At 29.3% G+C, this 24471-nt stretch overlaps 2 protein-coding genes across 6 annotated transcripts; both read left to right on the forward strand.

Annotated features, from left to right (window-relative positions):
- Positions 1 to 215: 215 nt before the first annotated feature.
- Positions 216 to 1621, forward strand: LOC124500218 (E3 ubiquitin-protein ligase NRDP1). The gene has a single exon (XM_047064264.2). The coding sequence runs from the start codon at positions 580 to 582 to the stop codon at positions 1231 to 1233; it is 654 nt and encodes a 217-aa protein (XP_046920220.2). The 5' UTR covers positions 216 to 579; the 3' UTR covers positions 1234 to 1621.
- Positions 1622 to 1810: 189 nt separating this feature from the next.
- SNF4Agamma (SNF4/AMP-activated protein kinase gamma subunit) lies at positions 1811 to 24349 on the forward strand. Of its 5 annotated transcripts, none has more exons than XM_047057099.2 (11): positions 1811 to 2470; positions 12096 to 12468; positions 12537 to 13383; positions 13776 to 14604; positions 20973 to 21024; positions 21098 to 21229; positions 21341 to 21493; positions 21581 to 21762; positions 21947 to 22156; positions 22237 to 22380; positions 22452 to 24349. In XM_047057099.2, the coding sequence occupies exons 1-11, from the start codon at positions 2468 to 2470 to the stop codon at positions 23037 to 23039; spliced, it is 3513 nt and encodes a 1170-aa protein (XP_046913055.2). In that variant the 5' UTR covers positions 1811 to 2467; the 3' UTR covers positions 23040 to 24349. The 5 variants fall into 5 exon arrangements, with proteins under 5 accessions (XP_046913055.2, XP_046913033.2, XP_046913041.2 ...); XM_047057077.2 differs by lacking the exon at positions 1811 to 2470 and adding an exon at positions 5345 to 7599; XM_047057085.2 differs by lacking the exon at positions 1811 to 2470 and adding an exon at positions 5345 to 7599 and having other exon boundaries at positions 21584 to 21762.
- The last annotated feature ends 122 nt before the right edge of the window (positions 24350 to 24471 follow it).

A 24471-nucleotide genomic window follows, 5' to 3' on the forward strand; every position in this document is an offset into this window, starting at 1 on the left:
ATAAGACACGTTGTTATAACCATAATCAATACACATAAACACACATGGCACACATTTATTTTGTTTACGTCATTTTCCGTTTGCCACTACTACTACTACCAATACTACTTCGATGATGATGATTTCAATTTGATCGATGATCATCATAATTGATAAAAAAAATTTTTTTTTTTCGGACTAATCTGGTTTGATTTGGCTTTGATCTGCATACACACACACACACAGACACGTAAACAAACTCATGGTACAATGTTTTTTTTTCTGTCTAAAACTGATGACAACATTGCATTCGATTTATTTTCTTATATAAATCAAGACACATTTCGTCACTTGAGAAAAAAACGACAAATACTGCACACTTGAACAAATTTCTTGTGCTTTTTTTTATAAATTTTTTTTTCTTGAAATTTAAATTTTTCAAAATATATCAACATACTATTAATCGATTGTCCACCAACAATCCAATCGTCAATAATCTCGGTGAAAATTATTCTTGTTTTTTTTTCTGTTTGATATTTCTGTCTTTCTCTCTCTCTCTCTCTCTCTTTCTCTGTCTGTGCGTGTGTGTTTCAACCAATCATGGGTTATGATATAAATCGTTTCAAAAGTCGTCTGCCAAATGAAATCATTTGTGGCATCTGTTTTGGTGTGTTGGATGATCCACAAGAAATAATTGAATGTGGCCACATGTTTTGCCATAATTGTATATATCGTTGGCTTGATGATCCATATTATAATACAGTAACATGTCCAATTTGTCGCCGTGATATTTGTGTAGATGATATTCGTCCAGCCATTGATTCTGTACGGCAATATATAAATCGTTTACGTATACGTTGTGATTTTGATCATTTAGGTTGTATTGCCGATGTACGATTAGAAGATTATGGCCGCCATTATACACAATGTCCATTGAATCCACGTAAACCGATTAAATGTCATCGTGGCTGTGGTGTTCATCTGCCACCAGCCGAAATGTTACAACATCATTGTGATCTAGATATGTGTCAAGATGCTATTGAATGGAATGATATTTTTGATTATGTTCGTCAAGAAATGAAACAACGTAATTGGCAACGTTATCAACCAAAACATTCATTGATTGGTAATTCATATAAAAAATTATTAACATTTTTCACTAATTGGCTAGCTGATCCACGTGTACATAATGATTGTGGTGTTGGCGTAGAAAAACAACAACAACAACAACAACAACGACATGCCGTTTCTTAGGAAAATTCCTAGGGAAAACTTTAATTTTAATTTTAATTTTAATTTTAATTTTTTTTTTACAAACAAAAATTGTAGCAAAATTTCCGTAAACATTTTTTTTTTTAATCACTTATTAGTATTATTTGCTTGATTTTTTTTGAACAATTTTTTTACAAACACACACACACACCCAAATTTGGACAAAGAGTATTTTCGGTTTTAAAAATACTTTTCAATTTTCAATTTTATTTTGGATCCAAAAACAACAACAACAACAAAAAAACACTGAAAACTAAAAATTTTGTATTACCATTTTGAGTATTATCATCATTGAATCATTGTTTTGTTTATTCAATTTGTAATAATAATAATTAAATAAATTATTATTCTTGATTAAAAGAAAAAAAAATTCTTTCAAATTCTTTTTTCAAATTTTTTTTCTTTAAAATTTAAAAAAAAAATCAAAACATTACGCCATCTATTGGATGTTGAAAACAAAATTGATTTCAACTCTAGCCACCAGATGTCGTACGATTCGTGATTTTTTTTTTTTTAATTATTCGACACAAGGAAGAGAACAACAAATGTGTGTGTGTGTGTGTGTGTGTCTCTATGCAAATAGTTTCCTTGATCATAAATCAAATTCAATGATTTTTCATTTTTTTTTCGTGTTTGTGAATTTCAATCTTTCAGTAAACAAACAATATTATATATATATGCTATAATTACCGAAATATGAAATTTGATTTATATGTGAATCATCAATCCGGTCCATGAGATCAGAGAATCAGATTGTCCACATTCGACAGCAACAGACACACACGCAGTTCTAATCATCATCATAATCAACATCATCATCGACGATTGATTTAGTTTTCGATTGCACCACTTTTCAACATTGAAAATATACCAGTTTGTTTTTTTATTGCCAAAATGAATGAATGAATGAAATGAAATTTGATACAATGATCAATGAAATGATGATGGTGGTTATTTTGTTTTTGTTTCGTTCGTTTTAGTATCATTCCAATTTTCCTGTTTCACTGTTCACTACATATATATATATCTTAATGACAAAATAGAAAAATTGATTTGAGCATGCGATCGATCTCATATAGACTACACTGATCTATTGAATTTGATCGAAATGAAAAAAGCCATATATTCATCTAGCTCATTTATCATCTATCCATCAAATTGAAATCGAAATCATCCAGCAACAAAAACAACAACAAACGATCATTAACCAACCAAAATGGTAGGTGTGATTTTTTTTTCATAAAGAATTTTTCAAATTTTTTTTTCACATTAATGGGTTTAATGACACCTGATGATATGTGAAAATCATCAGGAAATGAATTTTTTTTTCTGCCAAATCATTCATTATCGATATCTCGACATAGAATTGGAATTCATTTCCTTTATTCAGAAATGAAACAGCAGCAGCAGTAGCAGCAATTCATTGTATTGATTATCGACAAAATGTTTTCCAATCACACATATATTGTATTTTGTGTGTGTGTGTGTGTACAAAAAAAAAAACGAAAACAAAAACAAAATAAACCAATATATAATTCTCATTTGAATTGCAATTGAACAATTCACTATTGTCGATGATTTACGAGAATCGAATAATAATAATAATAAAATCATCATCATCATCATATGATTTAATCCTATAGATTAATCAATCAATTTTTTGAAAGTGAATAACAAACACCATGCAGTGTCTTTCTCTCTGTGTGTGTGTAGTTGTGTGTTGTGTATGATCGATAAGTACCAATTGCGTTTTTTCCCCAAATTAACAAAAATTCATGAATGATCTTGATGTTGTTGATGATATTGATGGAATTTCAATTGAAAAACAACCAAAAAAAAAATCGCATAATCAAATTCACATGATACATCATCATCATCATCATAAGCAGCATTCACACACACACACACACATTTTGTGTGGTTTGAATGTCTTTAGTTTTGACGTAAATCAATCAAAGAAATTTTTTTTTCGTTGAAAAAGTTGAATTTTTTTTCTTTCTCTCTCATTGTCACCTGGTCGATGATTTGAATTGAACAAAAAAAAAAACAAAATGAATGGAGAAAGGGAAATCCTAAACATCAAGATTATTGTTGCCGTTGAATCGATTAAAGTGTGGAAAATTTCAATTAACGGCATTTTTTTTTCATCAATTTTTTGGCCAATTTTGATTGAATTTCAATTCAAAAAAGTATCCATTTTCCGGTTCTTGTATTTCGTTCTATCATGCATGTGTTCATTGATCACGAATTTGAAATTTTAATAAAATTCTCGGTTATTTTTTTTTCTTTGGCCAATTAATTATTCAATATTTGTTTCAAAATACTTACACTACTAGACTCACGTACACCCAATTCCTATAGATCCAAAATGATTCATTTATTCTAATGAATATCGCGCATGTCAATATTATTCTGTGCATGGATTTTTTTTTTATTCTCAATGAGAATGGTTGAAAGGTTGTTTTTCTTTTTTTTCCTTTCGATATGTGTTTTCCATATGTGTTGGCCTTGATGATAGCCTCTATCTCTCGCTCTTTGGTCATATCATCGGTTTTTGTTCATTTTTTTTTTGTTACACCAATACCACTACCACCACCAATATGTTAGAAACATAACACCAAAGTACGATGATGATATAATAAAAATAGATCAATAAAATCATGCCATTTGCCACCATCATCATCATCATCACCAGATCATATGTATTTGAATCTTTTTGTGTTTTGGGTGACATGAATAATGAATTCTTTTACATTTCTTTGGAACTTTGCAAATTCCTGAATTATCATTAATATTCAAAATCTATCGCTAATAATAATCATCTTAAAGGATTGAATTGATTAATGATTGAAAAGTTTTTTCTTTTCCCGATTCTCTCTCTGTGTGTGTGTTATTATCGTTTTGTTCGAGTTTTCTCTTTTTTTTTTGTATTTTTCATGGAAAATTTTTTTTTGTTTTTGTTTTTCATTGCAAAAAAAAAACAGTAAAATAATCTGTTTTTTCATTTCATCGATTGTGATTATTATTTGTTCAATTGTTGTTCAACTGGAATTTTTTTTGTCGTTGTTGTTGTTTTTGTTTTGGAACTACGAACCTAGATATTTTGAATTTATCGTAACCTTGATTTTTGTTGTTGTTTTTTTCTTTTGTTTAATTTGTGTAAATATAAAGGAAGTGTGTGTGTGTGTATTCGCTTTGTCGGTGTATATATTCAAAAATCATCACCAAACGAAATTTGTTTTCCAACAAATATATGACGTGTGATTATAAAATTGTCAATCGAAATCAATGTCGACGTCAATCGACATATAACATCAACAAGCTATGGATGTAACCAGAGAGAATTTTTTTTCTGGTTCCAAATATGGTTTCATTTTCAAAACACGACGATGATCATTACCCGAATATTGATGATGATGATGATGTTTGATCGAATGAAAAAAAAATGATAACAACAACAACCACAACTAAATATGGAAACTAAATAATTCATCGACAAAATGAATTCATCGTGAATGTGGATTATTGATTTTAAAAAATGCAAAACAGAATTTAAAAAAAAAATGATTGATTGATTTTATTGGCCATTTATCATTTTCATTGTACCACGTTCCATTCTGTTTTTTTTATTGTCTGGAACGATTCTAAATGCTTTTTCATTATCTCTACATAATCATATCAAAAGTTTTTTTTTCCATTCACAAAGTGAGATAAAAAACGACTACGGCGAAAACATCATCATTTCTTATTTTTGATTATTTTTTTTTCTTCTCATTCGTTTGTTCATTTGTAGTTTCATACATTCTGAATATGAATGTGTTACATTATTATAATAACGACTGTAGCAGCAGACAACAACCATAATAGATTGCCCAGATCTTTTTTTTTTTTTTTTGGATTCCATAGACTGGATTCTGAATTATGAGACCAGGAATCGAGAAGAATATCATCACTTAAAACGGTCAAACAATAGCTGTTGTGTGTGTGTGTGTGTGCTAAATTGCGCATAATCCACATCTATAATGAAAAAAATTTTTTTTTTTTTGTGAAAAAAACAATTCTCTCGGGTCTCTTTCCTCTTTGGATTCTTTTTATGGATCACACTTACACACACAGGCACGCTCATTGTAAACATCCTTGAATCGTCGTATAAACTAGATTTTGTTGTTGTTGTTGTTATTATTTTGTCATTTATTTGTTTTCGAGTATTTGTCGTGCGTGGGTGTATCACGATTTGGTTGATTCATATAATAAAAAAAAATTTTTTTTTTTCATCAAATCATCATCATCATCATTATTTTATGGATGAAAAATAAGGAAAAAAAATTTTTGACAACAATAACAACTACATTTTGCATTCTACCTGGTTAAATTGAACTTTTATTTTGCCAATACCATCATACCATCATCATCATCACATTTAATTCATTGATTTCAACGTGTTTCACATCACGTTTTCTTATGTGTTCATCAATGAGAAATAAAGGGTGGTGGTGGTGGTGAAATTTTAAATTTTTTTTTCACTGTTGTTCGTTTTCAATTCAAATCATAAGACACAAATGTACATGACGTGCATGTGTGTGTGTGTGTGTGTGTTTGCAAAATTTTTTATTGTTTCGAATTAAACAAAAACAAAATTGATCTTGATCTTGATCTGATCATATGGAAATAGAACAACAACAAATTTAAATTCACACACACAAACAAACAAGTTCCTGAAGTTCAGTGATTTTTACGACAAAACAGGATAAACGCGTTTTTATTTCAATCAAATCATCATCAAGTTGAAAAAAAAACAGACAGATCAAAAGATTAGACAATTTTTTCCTTTATAGAAACAAAAAAACATGACAAGTGTTTGTTATGGCTACAAAATTTCTTTCACATTCAAACTTGTCGGTTATCATTGTTGTTGTTGTTGAAGAATTTCAAAATGATTAACAAAACATCGTTGCTGATATTCATTCCATTATTCTCAATCATCAATGCTTTCTATATTTGTAATTGAAGAAAATTACCGAAAAATTATTATTATTATTGTGATGACCTTCAGTTTTTTTTTCTTTCTTCATTTTTGCTCACTCTTCTGTTGTTTGTTTGAAACGTGTGTGTGTGTGTGTTATATTTGTATAATTTAAACTTTTACTTTTTTTTATGTTTGTGTGTGTTGTTTGTGTATGATTATCATTTTGATTTTGATTTTCATTTTCTGGTTTTTGAAATTTTAATGCTGTTTTTGTGTATATGTCAGAGAATATACCATCATCATCATAATAATCATCATCATCATCATTGTCGTTGTCGTCGTCGTCGTCGGTCGATCAATGTTTTTGTTGTTGTTGTTGTTGTTGTTGTTATGAATGATGATGATGATGATGATAAATATTAAAGCCAAACCAAAAAAGCAAAATCAGCAGAAGCATAGACTTTTGTATGTGTGTGTGTATGTGTGTGTATATTGTGAATGATGTGGAAAATTGCCTGATTTAATAAATATATCAACTACAACACACACACACACACACACACATACATACCATCATCATACCACAAAGATACATGTTTTGTATGGTGTATGTTGTGTCTCTTTCGAATTAAAAAAAAAAAAAAATGTGTGTGTGCTCGAAAGTGCTAATTTTGGCTTGTATATCTCTCTTTCTCTTTCTCTATTTTGAGCCATATTGATCACCATCATCATATTCAAACAAATAGAACGATCTGACGAGAAAAGAGATTTTTTTCAAACACGTTGTTTTTTTCCATGGTGGTGATACTTTCTTGTTTCATTTTTTTTTTTTTTTTTTTTTTGGTTATTTGAATCACAAAACCAATGTTTTAAAGAAATTTTTTTTATTTATTGAAACGATACAATAAGAAAAAATTTATTCAATCAAAATTATGGATAATCAACAACGACAATCAACTAAATCAACAACAACAACCACAACAACAACATGTATGACATGTCATCAACAGCAGCATCAAACATTACGTAATCGTTTACAAAAAATTTTTATGCCAAATTCACCACCACCATTATCTACATTACAATTACCATTATCACCACCACCACCGCATTCATCAATACCGAAAACAATACCATATTTACCTGTACAGAATCTTAAATTAGCAATGAATTCACCATCACAATCATCGGCTACATCATCACCATTGTTGATATTATCACCACGTACAACGACATTACATCGTTTTATCAATAATGGTGTTGGTTCAACCATATCTACATCCACATCCATATCGACACAAGATCAAGCAGCAGCCAATGATCATCAAATAACTGAAGATGAGATGATATTTCCAATGTCGGATATAACTGAAGAAGATGAGGTATGAATGGTTTAATTTTCTTTGATTATTAATCACATAGTGATTAGATTAGGCCTGTCGTGATCAATTTTTGCTTTTTTTTTGTTTTGTTTTACGATATATGGATGCTGTTTTGCAGTCAACAGTTGCCATTGAGATATAAAGTGGTTGGTGTTGATGATTATTTTCAATGTCTTTATGGCCATTTTGATTTTTGTTCCATGTGGAGATTAATTTTTTTTTTTGAATTTTATTACTCAAATAATTGGTGCATTCATTGACAACAACAACAACAACAACAAAAAAAATTATTCTGATTTTTCTTCTGTTTGTTTTTGGCCACCATCTTTCTTTGTCATCAAATTGAATAAATTTTTGTTTGTTTTGTTTTATTTTATTCTTACAGGTAAATGAAAACAAAAACGTCCAATCAATCAACCTATCGATTGATTAATTAATTCATTCGTGTGTGATAAATATATAGCCAAGGCTATCGTTTTCTATTTTTGTACAAACATACACAAGGAAAGAAACGTCATTTATTCCTTCATTAATTTTCTGTTTTAATTTTATTCTATCATCAATTCGATTGATGATGATGATGATTCATAATTTGATTGAATCCAAAACATCCAATTTTTTTTTTTTTTTTTTGGTTATGATGGCACAAAAAAAACAGACAAAATAATTCAATTATCTCCAATTTGTTCAATGAACCTAGGAATTTTTTCCTACTTCTGTGATATATATACATATATAGTGATGTAATTTTCGATTTGTCACCAATCAAATACATACACGCACAGTTCAAATTAGTCATCGAATGAGAATCAACATTACATGAAAAAAATTCATTTTTCAATTTGTTTTCATCATCATCAATTTTATTTATTTTTTTTATTATTCATCCAAACACAACGGAAATGACTGTTTTCCGTTTTTTTTTCATTTTGCCATCGATGATGATGATACAAATGATGATGATGATGATGAATGAATGTTGTTTTCCACAAATATGGAAATTATTGATTTTGTTTTTCGATTCATTCATTATTGCCTTTTTTAATCAATCAATCGATCGATCAATGAATGAAATAAAATACTAGATAATCGGTTGATATATCGATTATGATTAGAGTTTTTTTTCCATTTTTTTGATATGATCATTGTAGACAACAACAACAGCAACACTTTTCTATTTTTCGGTGCATATTTTATTTTATTGGCGCACAAACATCACTACCACCACCATCACCAACGCCACCGCCACCGACAACAACAAAATATTCTTATCATCAAATAGCGTCAGAAACTCGTTTTTTCTGTTTTTTTTTTGCATTTTCTTAAAATATAATTCTTTTGATTGATTGATTGATTCGAATGAATCCAGTAATAATGGTTGATTGCTGTAATTATTAATTACATCGTTCCATATTAACACACACACGCGTTACCATTGGTTTTCATTTCAATTTGGGCGTGTGTGTGTGAATGTGTTTTATGTTTATGATAATGATGATAATTTATACACATACAGACAACATTTTTTTTATTTATTATATGATAATGATCATGTTTTTTTTCGCTGTTGTTGGAAAATGTTGTTGATGATGGTGTGTCACGAGATTTTTTTTTTTTTTTTAATATACAAAAATAAAAATCAGGATTGTGCATCTATATATTATAGATTGTTGTTGTTGTTTGCTGTTTTTTTGTTTATTCAAATGGTAATAATATGATGCTCCCAAATGCATTGATTTGCATTTTTGTTTTCATTTTTTTTTTTTTTTTTTGGATTTTGATTTCAATTTTGAATATTTGTCTGGTTTGTTTGGTGTCTGATTATTCTTTTTTTTTCTCTCTCTCTCTCGCGATTCTTAATTACAAAATTATTCTATGAAATTAAATTCCTTTCTACAAACATTCATTATTCTTGATTCCAAATTCTAATGAATCAGAATCGTATATTGATTGTTTTTTTTCCAATGGCCCATGAATATAAATGAATGAAGGCCACTTTTCATTCAAAATTCTATTCTGTAATCGATATATAAAATAATGTATATGGATATGGATGTGTGATGTTCATACCACAGCCACTACGATTTTGTTTTGTTTTGTTTTTCATTCTTGAATTGTAATAAGAAAAAATGTTGCAAAATATAAGAATAAAAAAAACAAATATAAGATTTTAATCAAGAATCTGAATAAAAGGTAACACTATATAACCAAGAATGATGGCGGTGTTAAAGACAGCGATGAAAGAAATCAACATGAAATTCTTTTAAGAATTGTGTGTGTGTGTGTATGTTTTTTTTATTCTGGTTGGTTGATTTAATTTGGCGCAATCGCATTTTGAAAATTCTATTCTGGTGGTTGATTCTTATTTTTATTATTATAATACAAAAAAAAATCCTCTCGGTACAAAATTTTCACTGATATATCACAAACGATTTGTTTTTGTCGGTTTTTTTTTGGTGAATTGAAAATGAAAATTTTTCATTTTCAATTCATGTTGTCTTATCATACACACACACACACAGACACCACTATTATATTGGACTTTTGGGGATTCTCATCATCATCATCATCATGATGGTCTGTGTATGTGTGTGTATGCCATAAATTACCAACCATTTGAAATGAATGAATAAAATGGTTTGTTGTTTGTTTGCTTGCTTGTTTGTTTGTTTGTTTACGAAATAAAAAAAAGTTTTTTTTTCTTCTTGGTCTGTTTGTCACTTTTTTTTTTGGTTCGTCCAATTTTGCCAATTATATATTGTGATGATGATGATTATTATTTGGTTAGACTGAACGATGATGAAGAGAGAAAAAAAAATCCAATGTTAACGTTTTGTTTTGTTTTTTGTTTTATTGATGATTGATGATTAGATAATGGATGTTGATAGTAGTGGTGGTGTTTGAGTGTGGAGATTTTTTTTTCAAACAATCAGTTTTTTTTCTCATTTTCCACCAAAAAAAAAATGATTGATTCACTTTTATCTTGTCTTGTTTTTTAATAGTGTGTGTGATTGCAACGCCACACAATCATCATCCAGTGATATTAAGCGACCACTTAGACAACAACAGCAGCAGCCGTGAAAAAAAATTGATTAAATTTCAATTTCAAAATTGAAATTGAGTTTTTCTTTTCCAACGTATCTCGCCTTATCTAAGATTGTTGAATTTTGTTTTTTTTCCACTGAATTTCAATTCAAATTCTCATATTCATCATCATTTGTATTTGTATGTCATGTGATTTTTTTTCTTTTTTTTTTGATGGCTATGTTTTTGTTTTCATTCTCTCTGTATATCTCTGTGTTTTTTTTTTTTTGTTTGTCTTTTTTTCAAGTTTTTGTTTGTGAGAAAAATTTACTGATTGATGTACGGTGGGGGGCGGGGGCAGGTGCGGCAAAAAAACAATATTTTTCAGGAATCAAATTCTGTGTGAATATATATATATTCATTGTGTTGTGTCTATAAGTTTGTGAGAATTCTGTTAGTGCATGAAAAAGACGTTTTCATCAACGATTTTTTTTCTTTCACATTTTAACCATTGTGTTTTCAAACGACGATGATGACAACAACAACAATAACAACAACATATACACTCAAGAAACACAAATGCACTTTGTGTGTGTGTGTGTGTTTGTCAGTGTATACGTGACTTTTTATTCGTAATTTTTCAGTACATAGAAAAATATATATATTTACCGCTATATCTATGTATGTGTGTGTGTGTGTTAGATGTAACGGAATGAAAACAAAACAAAAAAAAATAAAAAATAAAATGTTTTCCCGTTTCTATATATTTTCTTTTCTTTTCTTTTTTTTTTGTTCAATGTAAAAATAATCATCATTTGTATATTGATTTGATGATAATGATAATGATGATGATGATAAAAGAGAGATAAAGATGGCTATATACACACTTTAAGTGTACGCGGTATATATATGTGTGTGTGTGTGTGTGTGAAAAGATTCGAATATATCGATTCGATTCCATTCTCGGTCTCTCTCTATATATATATATATAGATATAGATTCTTTTGAATGTTTTTTTTCTATTTGCATTTCTATCTATTTTGGAATTGAAATTGGAATTGGAATTGCAAAAAAGAAAAAAAGAATATCTATAAAATTTCATCATTGTTTTTGTTTTTGTTTGTTTTCGTTTGTGTTTGTGTTTGTTTGTTCGTGAAACTAGTATCCTACTATAAATAGATGATGGCAATGGACTCCTTCCTTCCTCTTTTTTGTGTTCATATTTATGTTTGTTCATGATGGCGATGATGATGATATAAAAGTTTTTTTTTTATGCACGCAGGTTTTTGTTTTCATTTTGGTTCACAGGTTGGCGTGTTTTAAATTTCTTTGTTTTTTTTCATTCTTTATTCAAAAAAGAATGAAAAAAATACATCATCAGCCATCTAGTGATTTATTTGTGAAATTCAAGATGTTTATTTTTTAAATTCTAATTTTTTTTCTTATCTTGTTTTTTTTTTTCTACTACACAGGAACATTATCAAAGTGATACAAATACAACGACGAATAAAGAAGAAGAAGAACAACAACAACAACAACAGCAGCAGCAACAACAAATTGATAATAAAACACAAAAATATCAACGAAAACATCTTGATTCAACTGATTCGGCCATTGATGATCCATCCATTGCATCTACATCGACATCTGGATCGACGACAGCAACAGCAAATAGCTCTGGAAATAGTAATAATAATTCTACGGTGGCGACAAAAACAAAATCCAAACCAATCGGTATAATACCAAAAATATCTGTGGTACCATTTTTAAGTAAACGATCTAATAGTGATCATCATTCAGATGATGAAGATGGATCACTAGATGATTCTTCACAACGGCCTGATGGTATGAATATTTTGATTGATATATATTATGATTAAAATTGTTAATAATAATAATTATCAATTTTATAGCAACAACATCGATTGATACATCTTCATCGACATCATCATCTTGGAAATCCGGTTCTTCATCCAGTGCAAAGGAATCGGCAACAACTGCAACTGCTACAACGACAAAATCTAAAGCACAAGAATTTATTGGCAAAATGATGACAAAAGTAACATCATCTAGTGCACCAAAATCTGGTTTCAAAGACAATAATCATCATCATCGTCAAATGCTCAATAATAATAATAATAATACGAATCAAATTCGTTGTACATCACCACCATCAACTACTATTAGCTCAAATAATCATGATGGTGATCATTATAATGTTTATCATACTGTACATGGCCATCCACATGATAATTCTGGATCATCTGAAAATTCATCAAATGTTGGCATTCGTTTACCGGCCAATTATTATGATGGATTATTTCAACAACCACAACCACAATCACAATCAACAACAACAACAACAAATTGTCGAACTCGATCACATTCAAATGGCTTTACACAACAGATTCGACATTCAGCATTAATATCCGCCGGTATGGGTGTAGGTGGTGGACAAACCATCACTACATCGACCACGAACAAATGTAGTAATAATCATTGTGGACCGATTCGACGTCAATCACATGATGCAACATTGTCATTGAATCATCATCATCATCATCATACTAATGCTCATAATTCATCGATTAATGATGATGAAAATTCTTTTTCTTCCACATCATCGTCAACAACAACAACAACAAATACAGCAACAATGGTAGCTGGGATTTTTTCCTCATCGAAATCACATCGTTCATCACCAAACAACAACAGCAGCAACCAAAATAATAATAATAATTCATTTTTCGATTCGTTTAGGTAAGTTGGTTTTTCTCTTTTCTATTCAAATGATCAAGACAAAAGAGAAAGAAAAAAAAATCCTAGAAAATCACATCGATCAAATTCTCTAAAGTCACATTCAATGTCGATTAGATTTCACCATCAACGATTCACAAATGCACACACGGTGTTTTTTTTGTCGATTTTTGGTTCACTGAATTTTTTCTCTTTTCATTTCATTACATCCATCTGTGATGTGTATTATGCATGTGATTGATGAAAAACATTCCATTTTTCAATATGTTCAATTGAAAATACTTTCAAATCTCTGTGTTTGTTTGTTTTTTTTTTGTTCAAATGAAAAATGTCATTCGTTTATTGATGTTTAATAATTTTTAAAAAATTTTTTTTCCACAAACAAACAAAACTAGGCCACGTTCGAATACGGAAGGTAGTCGAAATAGCCGTGACAATCAAAGTACAAATAATACAAATTCAAACGTCAAGAAAACGTCAGTGATTGCCGTATTCAAGAACAATTTCCTCAATCGACATTCACCATCACCATCAACAACTGCAGCAGCAACAACGTCAACAACAACAACAACAATAACAAGTTCCGGTACAAATGTTAATGCCAATTTTGATAATACATCGATAATAGCATCAACGCCAATAGATTTATCAACAAATGTTCCTCAATGTCAATTGCCACAGCAAACAATTGTGGTCAATAGCCAACCAACAAGAAATAATTGTCAAACAACATCAAGAATAATTGATCATCAACCATTAACATCATTATCGGCATCATCATCTGTACGGCGACGATCATCAGCATATAGTCGTGATTCAGGCATCATATCGGCACCAATATCACCAAATTCTGTTATTGATCCATTTTCTGTTGATTATACATTATATAATGCTTGTGTTCGTGCATCTGGTGAACAATCATTGATTAATAATAATCATTGCCATTGCCATCATTCAGATGTTAATAATAATAATAATAGTGTAAAACATTCATCATTATCATCACCATCGGCAGCTACAACAACAATAACATCAGCAACAATATCATCAGGTTCTTTATTAATTAATAGGCCACGTTCACGTTCAAGTTCAGCATCAACAATGGCACGTGTTTTTGATATGTTTCGTGGACGTTCCAATTCAATTGCAACTGAACAGCCACAAATTAATTGTCATAGTAATAATAATAATATTAGTTATCGTAATCGACGAAATAATAAATCGGTAAGTGCAAAGAATTTTTTTTTTTGAATTCTAAAAAAAGTGTGTTTGTGTGTGTGTGGGTGTTTGTTGACAATTCCGGGTCATGGAACTTTTGTAGGATTTTTTTTTTAGTTAGTTACATTTTTCTCATCATACTGAATTTCAGGGAAGCCCAAAATTTATTTATGGAAAAAAAATTAAAAAAAAAATGTTAGGACATAGTATCCTAGCAACTTTTATTTTTTCCATCGCATGAGTTCTGTGTGTTTTGATTCCTTTATTTCATTTAGTTGTGTGATGATCTTTTCTTTCTTTTTTATCATCTCAAGTGTCTTATTTCTTTTTTTGATTGTATTGTATGTATACAAGGTAACCATTGATGATGATCACATATATCAAAACACAATTTTACATATATATAAAATAAGAAGTAAACAACAACAATTGAATAAGAGAATGATAACAAATCAAAGTTATTATAAATGATATTTATTTTCTTTTTTGTTGTTGTTGAAAGTATAGTAGTAGTAGTGGTAAAAATATATTCCATGTTGTATTTCTATATCCATCCATGTGATAATCATAATAATGATATATGATATGATGATGATAATAACATCGGCCACCATATATACAATATAAAAGTCCATTGAATGAATGAAAAGAAAAAATTTCTGGGACATGAAATAAAAAATTTCTTTTTATTTACATGCGCCATTTTTGAATCCGTTTGAATATATACAGACAAATTTTTTTTTTTTGCTATATTGTTGGTTGTGATATTTTTTTTCTACTTTTAAAAATTCCATCGTTTAATGTGTGCTAACCCAACAGACACACTTAATCAACCAACTAGAAATAGATAGATAGATAGAAAGAAAACAACAATATCGCCAACGAAACCAGAAAATCATCATCACTTTGATAGTGTTTTCTGTTTAGATTTTGGTTTTAGAATTGAAAGTTTTTAGTTCGTTTCTCTCTCTCTCTCTCTGTGTCTGTCTAATATTCATTCAGAGTATTCACAACACAATTTGCAACATTACTTATTACTTATATATATAATATGTGTTTTTGTAAAGATATTTTTACGTGATGTTTTAAAAAGATTTTCTGATGCTATCATTGTTGATAGTGGTGGTGGTGGTGGTGGTAATGTTGGTGTTTTTGTGTGGATATGTTATTCAGATGGTATCCTCTGCATCCATCCATCTCTCTCTCTCCATTTCTCTCTCAAAAATGAAGAAAATGTTATTTGTGTGTCTGTGTGTTTGAATATACACAAAATACACATGCACCTAGATCGTTTGTATATATGTCCGTTTGTTGAAATATATTTTATTCGTTACTGCTGGTGGTTGATAATGAATGTTGTTGTGTTGTTGTTGTTGTTGTTGTTGTTGTTGTTGTTGTCGTTGGTGGTGGTGGTGGTTGCTGGTGGTGGTGGTGGTGGCGATGAATTGCTCCCAAACACACAAACACATACATGCAAGAGCAGTGGATATTGATGATGTTGATGTTGATGAAAAGAGAGAAAAAAACACCAACATATAACGAATAATATATGTGATGAACATTGAAAAAAAATCTGCAACAACAACAACAACAAAAATAAATGAAATTTATTATTTTTTTTCCATTCTATTCATTTCAGAAGAATTTGATTTTGATCTTCCTTCTTGTTATTTTATTCATTCATTCATTGAAACATGTATTGAATTAAATCAATGAATGAATAAATGATGGAATGATGATAGTCTTTTCCTGTTGTTGTTGTTGTCGTTGTTGTTTTTTATTCATTGGTTAAATGTTGTTGATGTTTATTTTTTTCAATTCTTGCTTCATGAATTTTTCAACAACAACAACACCAAAAAAAAAATTATCATCAACAATCATCAAATAAAAAAAACATCATCATTGCCCTTAATTTTTTTTTTTTTTTGATCATCATTTTTGTTGATTTAATATTTATATTCATTTGTTTGTTGTCTCTCTCTGTGTGTGTGTGTGTGTTCAATTCATTTTTTATAGTTTTGTTCAAGTTTTTGGTAGCTTGAAAATTTTATTTTCAATCTCTCTCTTGTTTCTGGTTTTATATTTGTTAAATTAAATTTTAAAAAATGGCATCATCTTCTTCATCACCACCACCACCACCACCGGATAAATTATCGCCTGCTATCGATGATTCAAGTGGTAAAAACCTAGATCTAGAATTTAATGTTGAAAAATGTAAAGTTCAAGAAGAATGTGATGAACAACAACAACCGCAACAAGAAGAAGAAGAAGAAGAAGAAGAACAAGAAGAAGAAGAATGTGATGAATTTCATGAACATTCAATTGATCCATATGAAAGAAATTATCATACAATAACGGGTATAACAAATAATAATAATAACAACAATCGAAATCCATCCATACGTTTTCCTGGATCATTATATTATCCACAAAAATCTTCTACATTAGCAATTACGAATCGTTCATCGCCATTATGGCGTACAAATATGGGTACTTCACCAGGTACGTCATCGATGTCTTCCAAATTTTCCAATGATTGTCATCATCATAATCATCATCATCATCATCATAAAAATAATCAAGATAAAAAACAGCAGCAACAAAATAAAAAGAAACGTTCTAGTACATTGAATAAAACATTAATGTTATTTCGGCCACCATCACATCCATTATTATCAAGATCAAATTCAACACCGGTTAAACATAAACAGCAATCCACATTATCATCCAATATGAAACAACAACAATCAAAATCACAAAAACAGCCAACATTATCAACGACATCAGCGACGGCATTTCTTAGGCCACCATCACCATTGACCTTATCATTAAATACACAACAATTATCATCATCACCAAACGTATCACGATCACCATCACCATCAAAATTTTCATTTAATTCGTCATTAGATTTTTATTGCCATTATTGTGGTGCTGGATCATCACCACCAACGCCTACAATATTTCAACAACAACAAACTAATATTAATGATGATTATCTACAGCCAACATCATCATCATCATCGCCGCCATCATCAAGAAGTCCACATCGTAAATTATTTAATCGTTCAATGTCTACCGATTGTCCTTCATCAACATCAACGACAAAACAATCCTGGAATCGTCGTTCAATGAGATATTGTCGTTCAAAAAGCAAACATCTTTATCATATGGTTGTTTGTCGTTTTTTGGTTGTAGGTGGATATATTAATAATGATGATGATGATTATAAATGAGTATACTTTTTTGAGATAAGAGAATTAAGAGAATGATTGACAACTACAACAAACAAAAAAAATTTTCATTCATTCGCAGAAAAAAAATGAAAAATTCTCAATTCTATATTCAAAATGAGAATTTATCATAGAATCTGTCTGATTATAATTTGTGTTTTGAATGAACAAAATCTAATCTATCCATCAGTCAATCAATCAATCATTTGCTTGTATATATTTTGTTTAATTTCCTTTTTTGAAAATGACAAAAAACAATTGATGAGTAGTGTGTGAGTGTGTGTGTGTGTGTGTGTTTGTTTTCAATAAGGACAGTTGTCAGATTCAGAGAAAGAAAGAGAAATAACGTCACTTTCTCCAGCAATGTTTTTTTTTCTTTAAATTCATTCAATCATCATAGAGAATATCTTCTTGAATATGACCTTCAATAGAGCAACTGGCTTTTTTTCTGGCTATAAAAATATTCAATCATTCAAGTCAAGTCATTCATAATTGTTGTGAATATATCCATATGATGATGGATGAATGTTTTGTTTTGGTCGATGTTGTTGAAACCAAAAAGAAAAAGGAGGGAGAAACAAAAAAAAAAAAGATTGCTTGCATAATCTCCAACTGTGTATATATGTGTGTGTATGTGTGTGTGTTCGTGATATTTTTCAAATGATGAAAATTTATTCGAAAAAAAAGGTTTGGGCCTGGTGGTTATGGTTGTAATGTGGTGGAGGGTTGAATTGATTATACAGGGATTTGTGTGTGTGTGCAGAAAGGAAAGACGTTCATCATCATCATCATCATGATAATGAATGGTAAACATCATCACGATGATGATGAGGATTTTTTTTGTTGGTATTGTAAAGTTATGTCTATGTGTTAGTTGTGTGTTTTGTTGTTTGTTTGTTTGTTGCTGATTTGATGATTGTTGGCTGTCGTTGCCAATTGTGTGATATTGAATATAATGATGATGATGATGATTGTTTGTTGACGAAAAAAAAAAATTTTTTTTTTTTTTGATAAAAATATGGATATAGGGAAATGGAATTTCTCCACACATATGAATTTTACATTCCTAGTTGTGTGTGAGTGTGTGTTTGTCTATGGTGGTGTTGGTGTCGATGGTTATGGTATCACCCAGTGGTATTTTGATGCCAAGATTTTTTTTTGAATTTTCTATATTTAGCATCCAATCATATGGTTGTTGTTGTAGTTATTTTCAAAAATTTTGTCTGTATTAATTGTATTTGGGTACAATTTATATAATTTTTTTTCTCTCTTCTAATTATCACATCGAAAAAGGGGGTTTTTGTTGTTGCTGTTGTCAAAGTATTTGGATCTTGTTCAACGTTTTTTTTTCTCTCTCTCTGTTTGCCTGTTGTTTTATTATAATCATCATGATGATTCTTTCTTTTTGATGATGATGATGATTAGCAGCAGCCGTAGCAGCAGCAGCAGCAAAAAATTTTTTTTTCTTTCATTTTTTTCCTTATTATTACCATTAGTATTGTGATGGATAGTTTTAGTGGTTTTTTATATGTTTATTTATTCCTGTTTATTTGTTTTTTTTTGTATGTTGTTGTTGTTTTCATTGTTCACAAGCAGGAAAACCAAGAAATGATAATGGATCTCATGTTTTATAAAATCGATTTTTTTTTCTTTTTTTCCTGATCATCCGATGATTATTATTGGTGAATTAGAAGAGAAAAATGTGATCCAATATGATGTTGTTGTTGTTCTGCAATTCATATTGATCCAATGGAATCAAATGGTTATATATAGTCGCTTAAATATTGAAAAAAAACCTGACAATCATTTTTTGTCATCTCTTGTGTGTCATTTTTTTTCATTCATTCATTCATTCACTCATTCCTTCATTGTCATTTTTATCAAAATGAGGCCTTTTGTCTAGTCTTTTGAATTGTGTGCAATTTTCATTTATTGTTTTCTTTCTTTTTGAATAAAACACTGTAAAAAAAGATGAATAAATGTCAATGTCATTACAAGGTGAACTATAAAATATCTATATATAATGACAACCGGACACTAATGAATACTGAATTGAAAAATGACCATATCCCGAATGATAAAGATGAATTCCCTAGTTTGTAAGGAACAAGATTGATGTTTGGAATTTCTTTATGTGTGTGTTTTATCTTCATCAATATTGTGTTTTGGATGATTTTTTTTTTCTTTCTTGGATGACAGCAGCTGGCTCTTTTTTTTCATATAAGGCAATTCATCAATTCATCATGATAATCAATATGTCTGTATGTGTGTGTGTGTGTGTGTATGGGGAATTGGATTTCAGACACACACACAAACACTGTGTTATTTAGAATATATTTCATCTTATCAAGTGAAAAAAAAATTTCTATCGAAAATTATCAGTTTCTCTCTCTTTCTCTCTCTCTCTCTCGATGAATCTCATATCCACGATGTAATTTGGTAACAAAATTAAAAAAATATCCATTTTTTATTTATCTTGTCACCCAAGTATTAGAATTTCCACCAAAAAAAATCACCAGCTGATAATTATGATAACGATAAGCAAGCTATGGATGTGGATATCTCTCTTTCTTGAGGGTTGTTCCAGCAACAACAACAACAACAACAAAAAATTTTCTTTTTATATTTCTCAAATGTCTTTAAAAAAAAAAAAATAAACAGAATTTTACCACACACACACAAAAACAAACATGTAGTTGTAGTTTGAAATGAAAAATGAGAAATCAAATTCCTTCGTTTTTTTTCTTGTAATCCAATCCAATCCAATACAAACACACACACACACACAAACACAAATTACGTCAACATCAGTATCGATATATAAAATTTTTATTGTGAAAAACTGATGATGATGATGTTGATGTGTGTCTGTCAAGATAATGAAAACCACGATGATTTTTGTGGATTTTTATTTTTTTTATTTTTGATATGACGCGTGCTTTTAATATACGAGTCTGTGTTTCTGTGTTTGTGTACGTGAGTTTTTATAACATGCACCCATACACACACATACAGAGATTCAGTTTGATTTCATCATTTTTTTTTTCTTTTACAAATTGAATCACATTTTGATTCTGTAATAAATTTCTATTTTCTTTTCTTTTCTTTTTTTTTGTTGAATGTTTGAATGTCAAAATGCAGAACTTTAATCATCAAGAATCTCTCTGTGATCGTTTTGAATTTGAAGATATTGGTAAGTTGTTATTATTATATCGAATTTATTTTTCGTCATTTTTTTGAAATTATTTGTTTATTCCATTTTATAGATGAAAATCTGGTCTATGTTCGTTTTTTTAAATTTTATCGTTGCTATGACATTATACCGGTCAGTGCCAAATTGGTTGTATTCGATACACAGCTTGCTGTGAAAAAAGCCTTTTTTGCATTGCTTAGCAATGGTGAGTAATGATAGAAATGAAAATTTTGTTTTCGATTATTAATTAATAATCAATTTATTATCCCATACCATATGTATGAAAATAAAACAAAAAAAAAATATATATATATAGGAATTCGTGCTGCACCATTATGGGATGCAAGTAAACATTGTTTCATTGGAATGTTAACAATAACGGATTTTATACACATTCTACTAACATATTATCATTCACCACAATTGAAAATGGAAGAATTACAGGAACATACATTGGATAATTGGCGAAGTATGTATTATTTGTTTATTGTTTTGAAATTTTTTTTCAATTGAAATAAAATGTCTTATCTCTGGTATGTTTATATTTTGTTATAAGCAGGTTTGCTCAAAGAAAAAGCTCGACCATTGGTCTTTGTTGAACCTGATGAAAGTCTTTTCAATGCCATACGAACATTGTTAAGTAATAAAGTTCATCGTCTTCCAGTCATTGATCCTGATACAGGAAATGTTCTTTACATTTTAACACATAAAAGGATTCTGAAATTTTTATTTCTTTTCGTGAGTATTTTTTTTCGTTTTTTTTTGTTTGTCTATTATTCAACCTTGATTTTTATTATCATCATTTTTTTCATTCTAAATCATGGTTTCTATCATCAATTAACTTAACTATTAATCATTTCTTTTTTCATTTCATTTCATTTCTTTTCTTTCCGAAAAAATCCCACATCATCATCATCATTAGTATTATAATCGATTGCCAATGCCATCGTATTTACAGAAAACGTTACGTGAACTACCTCGAATCGGTACATTTGAAAATATTGTAACGGCAACATTACAAACATCATTGACTGAAGCATTGAATCTATTGATTGAAGCACGTATTTCCGCCTTACCGATTGTTGATAAAAAGAATAAAGTTATCGATGTTTATGCTAAATTTGATGTTATCGTAAGTGTATTCACTAATAAATTGTCTATCATTCATAAAAATAATGCAATCTTTTTTTTTCTTTCCAAAATTCATTCTAGCATTTGGCTGCGGATAAAATGTATCAAGATTTAGATATTACTATAAAGAAAGCATTGGAATTTCGTCATCAATCGGAAAGGGTTGTGAAATGTACAATGAATGAAACATTGCATACGATTTTAGAACGTATAGTACAGGCTGAGGTAAATAATTTGTTTTTTTTCCATACAATTTCTGTTAATCAATTTGTCTTTTTAAAATCATCAACAATTAGGTTCATCGTATTATTGTTGTGGATTCAGATGATCATGTTATTGGTATTATATCATTATCGGATTTGCTTAATTTTCTTGTATTACGACCGGTGAATAATAATAACAAGCAGCAAACAACCAGTGCTACAAATATACAGCCATCTATAATTGCTCAATCAGAAATGACAACAACAATTGCTAAATCACCATTAGTTGAAGAAAGTGGTGAAGAATGTGGTACATCATCTGTTTGTAGCCATTATGATATTGATGATAATGATGATGATGATGAATGTGAACAATGTCAACAAAATGTTGATTCAAAACAATCATCAAATAATGTCAATTGTCAATTGACAGTTTCATCTGTTGGTTCGGTTATTGGATCATCATCATCTGATCGATCATCAAATGAATGTTCATCATCATCATCTTCATCGTCGTCTTCTTCATCATCTTCCTCATCATCGATATGTCCGAATGATGATAATAATAATAACAAAAGTAATGGTAAAGTGGATCCTACATCAAAAATCTATCCACCAATATCATCAAAAACGGTGGCCACAACACCAACACGTAATGCTAATGCTACATTGACGGCTTGAAATGATTTATAATTTTAATTGAGTCACAAACCATTCAATCTATCAAGACGACGGACTTTTTTAAAAAAAAAGAAAAAATCTTTGATTTTTACCTCAAAAAAATTTTTTTTTTTTGTAAATACTGTTTTCAAACATATTTGTTAACCTTGGTGTGTGGTGATGATGAAGTTTTTGCGAAAAAAAAACAATTCATCTTACCACTCAACATTCTTGGATCTTCACACACACACACACAATAAAACAGACACACATTCAATTTAAATGTGATATTACAAACACATTATATAAATATATCTCAAGAAAATCATATGATGATGATCTTTATTCAAATATTTCAATTCAAAACAAAACAAAACAAACAAATTATCGATCGATAATTCGTATCCAGAATCATTTTGATATATGTACAACATTTGTAGTGTTTTTCTTTACATTGTTTTTTTTTGTTGTTGTCATACACAGATTCTCTAATTCTCCACAATTCAGCTACAATTTCTCATTCATTCATAATAATAATAATCGGTGCCAGAATTTTTTTTTATCATTAACCAACAAACAAATGAATTGTAAAACTACAGAATATTTTCTGTTGTTTTTGTTTATTTTTTTTACATACACATACATACACACACACACACATCATCTGCAATCATAAAACATGAAATGCCATCCGTTATATAATAATAATTTTTGATTGATTCATTCATTGATTCATTGTTATTCGTTTATTCCAAGAGAGTGTGTGTTTATTTCAGTATCAATTTCTCTTTATATCTCTGATCTTGCTCTTGCTCTTTCTCTTGATAGTGTCAAAGATGTTCATTATATATCAAAATGAATTTTTTTTTGTTTATATTTTTCTTTTCTTAATGTTGATCGTTTTTTTCTTTCTTTCTTTATTTCTCACTGTTTATCTGTTTGTTTGATATATATACATTTATAAAACAAACAAACACATGAAATAAGATGATTCATTGTTACACACACTTACACACACACACACACGAATAAACATTGTCAAAATTGATGAATTATTTTCAATTATAAAACATCATCATCATCATCATCGATAATCCAAGATATTCTTCATTATTATTACTGATGATTTTACTTGATTTTTCTTCTTCTTTATGCTCTGTTTTATCAAATGTTGAAATATATTCACATATAAAAGAAATATATAATATATATTTATATGATGATGATGATGTGAAAAAAAATTCGGCAATTTCTAGTGATTACACAATAATAATAATAATAATAAATCGAATTGAAATAAAAAAAACCAATCTTTTTGGTTATAACGTAAATGATGATGATGATGATGTTTGTGCATTTTTTTTTGGCGTATAAGCGTGAGCATCGACAAAAATGAAAAATTGATTGAAATTAATCAATCAATCAATCAAACACAATGTGCTTTGGTAAGCAG

This window comes from Dermatophagoides farinae, chromosome 2, assembly GCF_024713945.1.
Source record: "Dermatophagoides farinae isolate YC_2012a chromosome 2, ASM2471394v1, whole genome shotgun sequence".
NCBI classification, from domain to species: domain Eukaryota; kingdom Metazoa; phylum Arthropoda; class Arachnida; order Sarcoptiformes; family Pyroglyphidae; genus Dermatophagoides; species Dermatophagoides farinae.

Bases quoted from the DNA above. Each gene is read 5' to 3' on its own strand.
- LOC124500218 (XM_047064264.2), top strand. From the start codon at position 580: ATGGGTTATGATATAAATCGTTTCAAAAGTCGTCTGCCAAATGAAATC.
- SNF4Agamma (XM_047057077.2), top strand. From the start codon at position 7,150: ATGGATAATCAACAACGACAATCAACTAAATCAACAACAACAACCACA. The intron at 7,600-12,095 runs GTATGAATGGTT...TCTACTACACAG, and splicing joins ATATAACTGAAGAAGATGAG to GAACATTATCAAAGTGATAC. The intron at 14,605-20,972 runs GTAAGTGCAAAG...GTCAAAATGCAG, and splicing joins ATCGACGAAATAATAAATCG to AACTTTAATCATCAAGAATC.